Genomic DNA, 14366 nt, shown 5'->3' with positions numbered 1-14366 from the left:
CGGGGCCTCATTTATCAAAGAGTGCATAGAATACATTCTGAATTCGTTTGTGTGACTGAAATTTAGAGTTTGCGTAATATACTGTATATATACTGTATATAAAAAATATATACTGTATATATCCTCGTCTCACCCCTCGGGTGGTGTCCGTCCCTCATTCAGCTCGAGTCCTCTACCAGAGGCCAGGAAGCTTGAGGGTTCTGCGCAGTATCCTTGCTGTTTCCAGCACTGCACATTTCTGGACTGAGATGTCCGATGTTATTCCCGGGATCTGTTGCAACCACTCATCTAGTTTGGGGGTCGATGCCCCGAGTGCTCCGACCACCACAGGCACGACTGTCACCTTTACCTTCCAGGCTCTCTCCAGCTCCTCTCTGAGCCCTTGGTATTTCTCGGGTTTCTCGTGTTCCTTCTTTCTGATGTTTCCATCACTTGGGACTGCTACATCCACTACAACGGCTTTCCTCTGCCCTTTATCTATGATCACGATATCTGGTTGGTTCGCCAATACCATCTGGTCAGTCTGGATCTGGAAGTCCCACAGGATCTTCATTCTGTCATTCTGCACCACCTTTGGAGGTGTTTCCCATTTTGACCTTGGGATTTCCAGTCCATACTCCGCACAGATGTTTCGGTAGACGATGCTAGCCACCTGGTTATGGCGTTCCATGTAGGCTTTCCCTGCCAGCATTTTACACCCTGCAGTTATGTGTTGGATCATCTCAGGTGCCTCTTTGCACAACCTACACCTTGGGTCTTGTCTGGTGTGGTATATCTGGGCCTCAATGGCTCTGGTGCTCAGGGCCTGCTCCTGAGCAGCCAGGATGAGTGCCTCTGTGCTGTCCTTCAGGCCAGCCCTCTCTAGCCACTGATAGGACTTCTTGAGATCAGCCACTTCAGTTATGGTCCGGTGGTACATATCGTGTAGCGGCTTGTCCTCCCATGATGGTCCCTCTTCCAGCGCCTCATCCTCTGTTCCCCATTGTCTGAGACATTCTCTGAGTACGTCATCCGTTGGAGCCTTCTCCTTGATGTATTCATGGAGCTTGGATGTTTCATCCTGGACAGTGGCTCTCACACTCACTAGTCCCCGGCCTCCTTCCTTTCGGCTTGTGTACAGTCTCAGGGTGCTGGATTTGGGATGGAACCCCCCATGCATGGTTAGGAGCTTTCGGGTCTTAACGTCCGTGGTCTGAATCTCTTCCTTTGGCCACCTTATTATTCCTGCAGGGTATCTGATCACTGGCAGGGCATAGCTGTTTATTGCCCGGATCTTATTCTTGCCATTGAGCTGGCTCCTTAGGACTTGCCTAACTCGCTGGAGTGAGGCAATATATACTGTATATATATATATATATATATTTGCTTGACTTGCGCTGGAAATAGGGCCCGATGTTTTAGGATGAAATCCAATAGACCTCCATTGTCATCGTTACTGATATTAAAAGCCTAATTTTGCCAACCCATTGTCATGATGCTTTTTTTCCCCTTTCTTCAGTTACATTGATGTGAGGTATGACGTCCAAGATTTATCAGTTACAGCAGGGGTCCCCAACCTTTTTTGCTCCACGGACCGGTTTATGTCAGACAATATTTTCAGGGACTGGCATTTAAGGTGTGGCGGAAATAATACAAGAAAATAATATGGCATGAGCTCCATGAAAACTGTGGTGTTTTCGAAATATAATAATAAACACAAGCAGCGTCTAATCTGGCCGCAACACTCTTATCGCTATGGTAATGTTTAATGCCTTCAAAACACGATACAAGGCAAATTCAAAGTGCATGAGAATTACGACTCACCACAGCCCCGAGCTTGATTTTCTGCAACCAGACAGTCCCATCTCAGGGTAATAGGAGACAATGACACCTCAAGTGTGTGGTTTATGTCCAGTCTACTTCTTAATTTTGTTTTAGTCGCCGTTTCTGCACAAAACCCCTACCTCACACAGGTAGGATGTCGGAAATAGCAACAGTGCTATTGTGGCGATCTCAGAGTATTCAGCCATAACTTTAATCCAGTTGACTCAAACGTACTTTTATAGCCGCCGTCATTTGCGATCTCCAGCAGTTTTTTTACTCATTTTGCGAGCTCCGGCATTTTGTTTTTAGCGTAATCGGTCACGTGACGGAGAAGCGTGGCTTGACGTGTGTCAAGCGTGACACAGACGGATGTAACGGAGAATCCGGTAATTTTTCAAAAAATAAAACGGAATTAAGGCAAGTTCTTTCTGTGCGGCCCGGTACCAAATGCCCTGCGGACCAGTACCGGTCCACGGACCGGCGGTTGGGGACACCTGAGTTACAGTATCTCCCAATTGATGTACCAAGTTATTGTCTGATTCCGACACCAAGTGATGGTGGTGCTGCCTGCGATGAAATTTAAAGAATGACTTAGTCACAAGCCTATGCGCTGGAATTCTCGCAAAAGTTTCACCCTCTTGAGGCCCATGGCTCCAGTGTAAAAGCTCTTTTCTATTACAGTTAGTCCATCATAATTAGTGAACTGGCCTCTGGTCACATCTTGATAGAGTTGCTGGAGATGCTAAGTGGGAGGAAATTCTTACACGATATGCGAAGCATGCAGGACAAATCATGAATAATGTGGCGAGTAAACACATCTACGGTATTAGAGCCAAATGGTAGGGGGTGGACTGTTGCAATATGCCTGCCTTTGCCTTTCTCTCTCTTTCTCTCCTTGTGATTGCCTGTGCATCCTGTGCCAGCGCATACTGCTGCTGAATGCTCGGCCTTTGGGCTTTGTGTAACGCACATGCAACTGGCCATGAAGAGACACACACACACACACACAGAAACAGAAACAGACAGACGGACATGCAGAGGCCTCACTCCCGACACATCCCCAATTCACACTCTGATGTCTGGCAGGAACTCTGTTGCCTGACCAGCCTTCCTGCTGTGTGTGGTGTCCACGCCACTGTAGAGACACGTTGCTCAGTGGCTACATCCAATTTTTAATAAGGCAATGTGTGACTTCACTTTTTCGGAGTCCTTGCAATTGTTATAATTTCCACTGCTTACTGGGTTATATTTCATTTCAAAAATGTTGAAATAGTTCTTCTTAGGTTTGAGTCCTCCTTCCTGCTCAATTATAGTGGATGTGATGAATGAGAACCCCCCAGTTTTCCAACAATTAGTTGGAAAACTACTCAAACGTGACTTAGTTCATTTGTTTTTGGGTCTCTTGTCCCAACCAAAGTGGGACGATTTTGCATCGTACGTGGGCCTTGTTTAATTTGCATCCATGAACACTCGATCCAGTAAAAATCATGATTCACTGAAATGGTGAAAATATTTTTTGTTACCAAAGAAAGTACCGTATTGGCCCGAATATAAGACGGCCCTGATTATAAGATGACCCCCTTTTTCAAGACTCAAGTTTGAAAAAGACTTTTTGAACACCAAATTAATTTTTATACAGAAAATAATACAGTACATCGGAAACAAATGATTCTAACAATATATTTGAGAGAAAAAGCACATTATTTTGCCTCATTCAAATCTTAATATCTGAACATTTAAATATGTAAATTAAAGTGCAATCACATTCGTATATGAATGGCTTCTCGTTTTTGAAATGTAAATTACATCATAACTTCTCCTCAGCTGCCGGTTAACCTGGCCGATCTTCGACCCACTTTTCTCCAGATTGTCGCTATGTTTCTCCATTTTCTGTTATCTCTTCTATTATTTTCTTCTCTTTTCTTTCTTACCGCTATTTTTTATTTTTCTTCTTCGTGCTACTGCTATTTTTATTTTTATTCTTCGTAACAGGGGTTCACGTTGGCCTGGGGAGTCAAGTTCAGCATTCGCTTCAATGATATCTGGCGCCATCTAGCGTCGTGAATGGGTATAATGTCTAGACCCTGAATATAAGACGACCCCCACTTTTTTGGTCTTATTTCAATGCAAAAAACACTGTCTTTTATTCGGGCCAATACAGTATTTTGCAGTCATCTACCGGTACTTGAATTGTCGTCTGTTGCCTTTTGTTATTGTTATTCGACCCACCAGTACTGTACTTTCTTTTGAAGAATGTGACAGGTTTTGGCCATCCCTTCCCTCTAATTGATTGACGTTTTTTTTTAAAAATTGACTTAGAGCACTATGGACCTCATATTGGTATTTCTAGACAAGCAGCTGTGAAATGCCGACTCAATACCCAATAACAACTACAGATTATTTACCACACCGTAGTTTGAAGTTGAGGGATTATGGGGAAAAATTAATGATAATGTAGACTTGGGCGGCGCAGTGGTCGACTGGTTAGCACGTCGGCCTCACAGTGCAGCGGTGCAGGGTTCAATTCCAGCTCCAGCCTTCCTGTGTGGGGTTTTCATGTTCTCCCCGTGCCTGCGTGGGTTTTCTCCAGGTACTCCCGTTTCCTCCCACATTCCAAAAACATGCATGGCAGGTTAATGGGACACTCTAAATCAGGGGTGGGCAAACTTTTTGGCTCGGGGGCCGCATTGACTTTTAAAATTTGACAGAAGGGCCAGGTCAGCATGAGCTATGGTACATTAAAAAATAAAAAAAACTGCATTTGTTGACAGTCCATATCAAACATCAACAGAACAAAAGCATGAAAGTACTGTATTAATATACTTTTTTTAAATGACAACAGTGTTGTTGATGACCTATTTTAGCCTGTGCATTGCTGCGGATGGTTGTTCGTCTCTGTGTGCCCTGCGATTGGCTGGCAACCGGTTCAGGGTGTCCCCCGCCTACTGCCCAAAGACAGCTGGGATAGGCCCCAGCACACCCGTGACCCTTGTGAGTATATGTGGATTAGAAAATGGGTGGATGATGGATTTACAGAGTTCAAAATTACCAAAACTCAACTTTTCATATGACTTGAAAAACATCTAGAAAATAAATGTGTGTCAAAGTATAAGAATACTAACAATATTTTAAAATAGCAAATACAATGAATGGAAAGACTCTTGCTGTGTGCACCTTGGCCTCTTAGGGGCAGTGTGGTGTCTTGCATGCATGGAAATAAAAATAAGAGTAGAACAAAAAGGTTGCAGAATGACATTCATCACATGCTTTCTGTACAAGCAAAATGGTGTCATGATTCGGTTTAGGGACCAACAGGAGGCACTGTAGGGCCCCCCCCCCCCCCCCCCCCGGCAGCTGCACACCTGTTGGTCATAGGTAATTAGGGCTTTAAAAGGACTCCCAGCCCGAACACTCAGTGTCGGGTCATTGTTTGCTCTTGCTACTGTCATGTTTGTTTGTTTGCTGTTCCTTTGCTGCTGTCATGTTTGTTCTAGTAGTGTTTTGGTTATTGATAGTTTTTGTTTCAGTCATGGTTTTTGTTTGTTACTTTGGACTTTGTTTTGGATTTAGTTTTCTTTGTTATAAATACAATTCGTCAAGTACACCCTGCTCCTCCCTCCTGCCTGCTTTTTGGGGTCCACCACCACCACCACGCAACGTGACAAATGGAGCATTCAGGGAGTTTCACAACATAGGAACTTGCATACACACACCGCACCATTCGACACATCAATCGTTTTTCTTCGATTATCTTGTTATTTATGATCAAGAGAAATGAAAATTAAAATCATGATTGGATTTGGATTACTTGCCCAGTGTTACATATATAATATTCAATAAGGCTTTTCCTTATCTGGGTCACAACTAACCATCCACACTCAGAGTCACATCTATGCACAATTTACAGTGTTCATTTAATCTGACTGATGCTTTAAGACTGTGAACGGAAGCCCAAGTAACAAGGACCTTTTGACTTTGAGGCAGACATTCTTACTGCTGTAACCATATTGTGCTACCCTTTCAAGACTTGTATCGTTTGTCTTGACATAAGATAAGATAAGAAAACCTTTATTAGTCTCGCAATGGAGAAATTCCCAATTCACAGCAGCAAAGTTATGAAAGGAAGAAGTAGAACAACAAAATATAGGAGCTGCTGGAAAGGCAGCCACTCTCGCGGCGCCATTTTGAAGTCAAAATAATAATAATAATAACACAACACAACACATAGGACACAGACAGTCGTGCAATCTTCACCAATTTTCTGCATACACTTTGTTGTCTGAAGCAGTTATAGATGAAAGAGGAGAGGATCAAAGTGTCCTTCACCAGTGGATCAGAGACGTCATGCTGAAAATGGGCACACGTCTGCTACAAGCTAAATTTTGAAAGCAAACACGAAGCTGTAGCGTCCATTGACGAAAAGAGATTAGTTCACTTCTCCTGTCCCACATAATCCGCTTCAAACTCCAAGCCGCGACTCCCAGTTCCAAATCCGCATCGGCGCTAACGCTCCTTTCTTCTCATCGTCGGCTCCTCAAGACTTACATCCATCCAGCAGCAGACCGTTCAACAGCACCGATCTTTCCGCTGAACAAAGCGGGGCTGTGAAAAATGCTGCCCATTACAGGCGCAAGACACAAGCGCCCCGGGACTGTCCAGCAAATAACCAGGTCGCGGTTCCTTTATTGTTTGCCACGCGGGGGTTTAGATGATAGTTTTCACACTTGATCAAACCGACCACATTACCGGTAGTTTAATTAAACACAAAAAAACTTGTCTCGTGCAAACGCACCCCAAGATGGGAGAAATGCAGTTAATGAAAATTGTATGCATTGCAGTGGTCAGCTTTGTTCCATTGTTAGAAAAAAAATCAACATTTATAGCAGGGGCAATTATAGTGTTAAACGTTGTGGGGTGCTGACAGTTATGGCACCAGAGCATATCCGAGAGTGCAGCATTTAGGTCAGTCATGCAAAGTGGGAGTTTCGATGATGAGGGGCGTCCGGTCAGTTAGCTAGGCAGTAGCACACTGCTTTAATAATAACACATTAGCATGCCAAAGATTTCCTTCTCTCATTGCAATTCAAAAAGGGCATTGATACCGTCTGACTAGCTGTCAGGTTTCCTCGCCAGCAAAAAAAGTCAGCTCACTCATACCTAACAACATAAAGTAAACAGTAACCTTAGGGTTAAGTGCAGCAGTAATGATGATATTCAATGGTAGAAGCTAAGAAATTTGCCACATATCCTTCTTTAAAGTAGGGTAGGAGGACTCACTCAACATGCTCCAAGTGGAAGACTGTGCTAACCTCAGTGAGAAGAGGTTTCGGGTAGACCAAATCAGTTTTGAGGCAAAAGGGAGTTACTGTGGTTTTGTTGATAAAACATATATTCGTATACCAACTACTGTATTGTTTTGTTACTTCTGTATCTTAAAAATAGGCATAGAACAAATTAAATCAGGGGGTGGGGGGGGGGGGGGTGCTTTGATTTATTTTAGGGTACTTTCCAAAAATGAACCAGACATGTATATTCGCTACCGACAGTATTTTTCGCACTTCAATACCAACTGTAAACCCCTAAAGGGTTGCACCCTATGGATTGGTCCACAGACAATTATCACTTTCCGGGGGCTGCAGGAATGCAAAATATTGCATATCCTCCATTGTTTAATAGGCTGGAGTCTCTCTTCTTTGTGGAACTCATCATCTATGTCTCGCTGTTTTGCATAGCTGATGCAGCAACTCCATCTGCTTTTACCCCTGGGTTGGGAAATGAAAACCAGATCTGGGTTTAACTTCCCATACTGCGCTCTGGTAATCCTAGCCATACAACCTGGCGCAACCATAGTTTTCTGAGTGAAGATGAAATGTCTCCCAAAATGCTGCATAAATACAAGACGATGTTTAAAGCACACCCTGCTGGAAACAACAGTGTGTTATTCATCCTGACCTACTCTGTCTTCAAACTGGGTGTGGCTACAGGGTCCGTGTACCAGCTGCACATATGAGCACATGTGATGTCTGTGAATTGAAATCACCCACCGAGCCACTGAGTGTGCCATTGTAAGCTGAGTTCCCTTCAGGTAGCTCTCCGGTTTCCTTGCTCTCAGGTCAGTGGGCAGCTAATGAAATCTGGAAGCAATAGGATGAAAGAGACGAGCTGTTTATAGTCACCTGTGCACTCCCTTTCTCTTATTGTTGACCGTCTGTCTTAATCTCCCAGACACCCTTTTCTCACTGCGAGGAGATCATGTTATTAGATCCCCCTCCTCTGGCTCATTTGTCATCCTGCTTCTCCATCCCTCCAGAGGGGAGGTGAGAAAAGACTATCAACAAGCACGAGGCTAAATCATCAAATGTTAATTTCCTGCCCCCGAGTCTCCGTCATCATATTTCTCTCAAGACTGACATCAGATTAATATTCCACATTAGCCACGTTTCTGCATACAGTTTACCACAGTGCAGTGTAGGTTTGGTCTCACACCGTGCAGGTGTGATAGCTGTGTCGTCATCCACATCAGTACGTACTGTGACATCAGACGAGTGCAATGTAGAGTAACCTTCCAAGGAATTCAATGCATTTTAGTTTTGCTTTGATTAGTTTTTGTATATGTTTTTTATTCAAATATATGGAGTATTTCTCGAATGCAAGATTTAAAAAAAAAAAAGCAGGTCGCAAAGTAAACTACAATTTTCAAATGGCTGTTTGACCTTTCTTTTTCTGTATGGACGTATAGTGATAGAGTGCTGAAATAAATACGGTACATTCAAAATGAACCTGAAAGCTTTTGTACGATATTGACAACGAGGAAAACAAAGGCCACCTTTGCTATAATTCTAATACATTTTAAAAGCCTAAGATTTTCGGTTCGTTTTTATTTCTTTCAAAGCAATTTCATTTTCATTTTATTTTGTTCACAAAAATGTTTTCAATTTTCCATCCGTCCATTATTTCATTTGTTTATCAGTTTTAGTTTTAATTAGTTACTTTTCATTAACTCTAATAACATTGCTACAGACCAACATAAATAATTTGTGATTCATTATAAAGCTTCTCAAATGAAATCAAATAAAAAGATCAAACAGCCACAGCAATGCAGATCAACAGAATTGCTGGCCTTCTGTCTTTGTAGAAACATCACTTGGTGCTATGCAGAGTTCATACGGCTCGAATATAACTGCCCCAGTGGTCAATTTAAACAAATTGTAATCCTGCCCACTAAACTGTTCAAATTAGCGACTGACAAGAAATTAAGGAAACATTGACCGTGTAGCCCTCCCCCTCAGTGCCCTGATGTCGCTTACACATCACTGACAAAGGAAATGTAAAAACATCGTTGTGAACTGAAACAAGTCGTTTGTGCCATCCAGCCCTTTTTCAGTATGATGTGCTTGGCTGACAAACTTCAACCGCGTTTTTTTTTTTTTGAGGAACTGTTTTGTTCCAACCTGCATGCTTGCCAGTGCACTGCCTCTCCTGCGCCACACAGACACTCAGTCATCCCCCACCGCACTCCCCATAAGTCGCAACAGTAAACGAGTCGGTGTTCACAGTGTGCTGTCAGCGCCTCAGCCACATCTCTTTAATCTCCCCTCTTTGAGCTGCCTTGGTTTTCCTTGCCGCCAAGGCGCATATGAGGGAGGCAGTCGGCTAATTACAATAAACAAATATGCTCAGAGCTGCCTATGTGAGGTTGGCATAGGTTAACAACTGTGCTATAAATGTTAAATGAAGCTTAAAATAGGAAAGATTGACGCAGTTTCCATAGTGATCTCAGCTGTGTACTTTCTTGCTTTGGCAAAGTTTAAATTAATCTTTGACTGGAATCTGTGATACACAGAAGAAAGAGCGATGGTTTGCTACCCCGAGGGCTTGTTTCATGTCTCTGTCATGTTTTCCTTCAATTACTGTAACTTTGTGCTTGTCGAAGTCTCGCGCGGATCTTTGCTGTAATGAAATCTAGTACACTGGCTTTAATGTCATCATGCATTAGACATAACTGCATTCACCCTTTAATGATGGCTTCCCTTCTCTCTCATGCTCTCACCCTCCCTGGTTGTCTTCAACAGGTGGGACAGTCAGAATGATGCGTAGTGCGTGCAGCGTGGAGCCATATTGATGGACGTGTTAACGGACAGCGGTCTCACACTGGTTGTGAAGACTTCCCAGGCAGATAATGCAATTGCAGTGGAGAACACAGGTGAAATTGTATTACTTCCCTTGCGCATAATGTACTGTACTGTGCCAAAATCTTGGGCCTCCTTTGAATGTGTTGTTTTAGCAATGCTGCAAATACAGTTACAGTGGCAAAGCACTTCTGGTTAACCTCCAAATTTATTTATTCCCCTATAAGAATGAATGGAAACACTGCACAACAGATTTTTTTCAATCTTTTTTTTTTAATCAGAGATGCAGGTACACTCTTCTGGATGATTTTTTTGTGCTGATTACAAATCTGTTTTCATAACAATAATAATATATGATATATGTAATAATATTTTTGAATTAAGGGGGTGGCACGGTGGTCAACTGGTCAACTTTGAATCCGGCCCTAGTCTTCCTGTGTGGAGTTTGCTTGTTCTCCCCGGGCCTGCGTGGGTTTTCGCGGGTACTCTGGTTTCCTCCCACATTCCAAAACCATAGGTTAATGGAACACTCTAAATTGTCCCTGGGTGTGAGCGTAAAGGCGGATGGTTGTTCGCCTATGTGTGCCCTGCGATTGGCTGGCAACCGCTTCAGTGTGTGCCCCACCTACATTCCGAAGACAGCTGGGATAGGCTTCAACACACCTGCAACCCTCGTAAGGATAAAGCGGATCAGATAATGGATTGATGGATGGATGGATGGTTAAAACACAATTTCTTTCGAGTACGTATTAAATCATTATCACAATATTCACTCATATTATGTTTTCCCAATATTGTGCAGCCCTTATGACCAACGATAGGAAATACACTTAAGTGGTCAACAAAGTGGCATTTGTAGCCAACACACACACACACACACACACACACACACACACACACACACACACACACACACACACTTCAAATTTACTTTCTGGGCCTAATAGATTGTTGCAGATTATCTTCTCATCATGCAAACAAAATCCCATCATTTCCTTCTTAATATTTTGAGTGCTAGACAATACAAGGCAAGCATTTCTTAATGCAAAAATAGTTACTATGTTAAAATAAAATAAATGTTAAATGGGGGCGGGGAGTGCACAAGCAACCTGGTGGGCGATTAATTCCTATTTGACGTTTGTCAGCTGTCAAGTCAGCTGAGATAGACTCAATCTTAGCCGCGACCTAAAGCGAACAAGCCTTATAGAAAATATGAGACCCCCGTTACATGTGACAGTAGAACCAGAAGCAGGGAGTCTTCGATGGATCCATGGTGTGGTGGTCTCGAATTACGTCGTCTCATAGATGAAAGGCAATTCCTTCGGATACAATGCTGGAAAAGAGGCAGGAAGGAAGACAGGCTTTGGGAGAAGGACCGCCATGAATCATCCTGCACTTACTCACCGCTTATTATGAACATCCTGTACCAGCTGCATTGATTTCTCCCCACCACACACACAGGATATATCTTCTAGTGAAGATGGAGCAATAGGTAGCAATCAGCTTCTGTAGTTGGCCTACCAGCTGGATGAGTGAACGCCCCAGGTGGCTGAGTTGAGGGAACAGCTACATCAGCATTTTGTGAATGTAAGGGCCTCCGTATAACAAGGATAAGGCGCGAGGGAGTTGCAAAGGAAGCAGATAGTGAGTAGAACAGCGAGAAAGCCAACATGGAGAGGGAGAAGCGATAAAGATGGCACGCATGGAGCGGAACTATGAAAAAAAAAACATCAGTTGGAAAAGCCAAATCAGCTATTTTCATTTGCACTTCTCTGCAGTAATCTGATATCGAAGCGATTCACTTTCACCAAGGAAGTTGAGCTCGCTGTAGTGCCTCATTTGTTTGTCTGTGTTTAACTTCCTGTCTAAAGTTTAATGGAGCAATAGTAAATAGTCTGTTACTCCTGCAAGTTTGACCGTTATATCACTTTTAAAGCATGTATTTAATTAGAGCGACATAGAATGCATTGGACCTACAGTATGGCATTAAATTCTGTCAATAATTAAATTATCATATTTATTATACCTAGGGATGGATGGATTCGTAGCTGTTCAGAAAATGGTGCAAAATTGTTTGTTAATTCATTGCATTTTGACAGAATTGAGACAAAATGGAGTAATTGTGGACTACTTTACAGTCAAAGGAAAATGTCATTAAAAATACCCTTTGGGGAAGTGGGGGTGAAAACAGACTGTTGTTAGTGGAGCCTAGACTCTGAGGGCAAATCTGTGTTTGCTTATTCGTTGAACATTTAACCACCGAGTCCATTCAGATTCTTTTTTAATTGTACTTTTGCCGAAAACATGTCATATTAGTCCAAAAAATGTCCAAGATCTATTTTGATTGTCATGGTAAATGGAGTGCACTTATATCGCACTTTATCTACATCGTATATTGTCCAAAGCGCCTTACCAAGCCTCATATGCACTTTTTGGAAAATATATCGAAATGTACATATTGGACTTTGTGACAATCGTTCCTGATAGAATGTGGACATAAGCGAAGCATGCGGGGTTGTGTGTCATGTGACAAACTTATAAATGAAGTTACACTTGCCTATTTGTCTCTCTCCGTGGTTCTGCCTTTGGCAAGGACTCATTCCACACACAGCCTCGTCATGGCACAGGGCAGCCCCAGCTTTCCTCAGGTGGATGAAGCACCAATGTCATGTACTGAAAGATGAGCCCAGGCTAGTCAGGTCTCATCTATCTTGGCGGAGGGTTAAGCTGTCTAGCGTAGTCAGGCACGGCAGGGCTGAGAATCCCAACCGTTCGCCGCCGCTTGCCAGCAGTCAATGTCGGTCCATATGGTCAGTGCGAGTGTCAGTGCCAAATTGCATGAGCTGTTTCACATCCAGCCTGCGTTTCTATTCAAACACAACTTGTCCTACAACAGGACCTGCTCCATATATGAGGTTCTTGTACTGTGAGACACAGACTGAATTGGGGCAGCTGTATCCGAAGTATGTGTCTTGTTCACATCTGCCATCTTACATGAAGAAGCAGCATTATGTTGTAGTGCTTGTGTGGCTTCCGAGCCCCATTTGACCTTTCATGTCAAATGTGATTTGTCATCTAAAGTCATTGCTGAAAGACACTGTGTGTGTGTGTGTGTGTGTGTGTGTGTGTGTGTGTGTGTGTGTGTGTGTGTGTGTGTGTGTGTGTGTGTGTGTGTGTGTGTGTGTGTTTGGGGACCTGTCTGACTGATCTGTGGCACATTCTGAACAGCTGAAGAGCTAATGGTCCAGCTGGAGACAGATGGCCCCTCGATAACACTATACCCCCGAAGCCAATACGCACATGCATCACTCACACACACACACACACACACACACACACACACACACACACAGGTTTCTCTCTCTCTCTCTCTCTCTCTCTCTCGCACACAGACACACACAGGTTTTTCTCTCTCTCTCTTCTCTCTCTCTCTCTTTCTCTCGCACACACACACACAAGTACAGTTTTTTTCTCTCTCTCTCTCTCTCTGTCTCTCTCTCACACACACACACAAGGACAGGTTTCTCTCTCTCTCGCACACACACACACACACACACACACACACACACACACATCCATCCATTCATTTTCTAATCCGCTTATTCTCACGAGGGTCGCGGGTGTCCTGAAGCCTATCCCAGATGTCTTCGGGCAGTAGGCGGGGTACACCCTGAACCAGTTGCCAGCCAATCGCAGGGCACACATAGACGAACAACCATCCGCCCTTGCACTCGAGACGAGAACAACCATCTGTACTTGATTCGGATGGGTTAAAGGGGATGTCCATCCATCCACCCATCCATCCATCCTTTATCTGAACCGGTTATCCTCATGTGGGCCGGCAGCAAGCCAAAAATGTTCTCAACAATAATATGTTCTCTGCACCCTCAGTAATCTAAACACAGAATTCTGATTAATAGTGCGTTTGTGGATGATGAATCAAGTCAACTGTATTTATAGAGCACTTTCAAACAGCCATTCGCTTCATACAAAGTATATCTAAGGGGGTGGCCATTTTGCCACTTGCTGTTGACTGAAAATGACATCACGGCGCCTAAGTAACGACCATCACAGCTCACCTGTTTTCTGGGTTTGGTCATGGGGCGCTTGCAAATTCAGCCCTTAGACGCTGTATGATACACATTTCCACAAACGCAATATTAATAAGAATGCCGCCTTTAGACTTGGGGTGGTACATCGAACACACTGTTGTAAAGAACATTTTTGACTTGACTTCGCCTTATGAGGAACAGTACTATTGTTAATATGATTAAAGTTGCATCAGCCTTCACCGCGTCTCTGAAGGTCCTGGGCAGATTAGCATATAAAGGCTGGAATTTGACTGGACAGAAAATCTAACAGTGCTGCATAGAGAAATGCCACGAAATGAGGAGAATACATAATTAGGGAATAAATAAATACAAAACAGAATTT

The 14366-nt window shown here is 43.3% G+C and overlaps 1 protein-coding gene across 2 annotated transcripts in view; it reads left to right on the top strand.

Annotated features, from left to right (window-relative positions):
• Window positions 1-14366, top strand: part of nexmifb (neurite extension and migration factor b) — a 94728-nt gene that overhangs the window by 73637 nt on the left and 6725 nt on the right. For both annotated transcript variants that reach the window (XM_086105656.1, XM_086105657.1), the window contains exon 2: window positions 9876-10006. In XM_086105656.1, coding sequence (XP_085961782.1) covers window positions 9925-10006 — 82 coding nt within the window. In that variant the 5' untranslated portion in view covers window positions 9876-9924. The remainder of the gene's footprint in view (window positions 1-9875; window positions 10007-14366) is intronic.

This window comes from Hippocampus guttulatus, chromosome 2 (assembly GCF_054856545.1).
Source record: "Hippocampus guttulatus isolate MCC_2025c chromosome 2, RoL_Hgut_1.0, whole genome shotgun sequence".
NCBI classification, from domain to species: Eukaryota; Metazoa; Chordata; class Actinopteri; order Syngnathiformes; family Syngnathidae; genus Hippocampus; species Hippocampus guttulatus.
The sequence above is the reverse complement of the archived record's forward strand: the minus strand, read 5'-3'. Positions and strand labels throughout refer to the sequence as shown.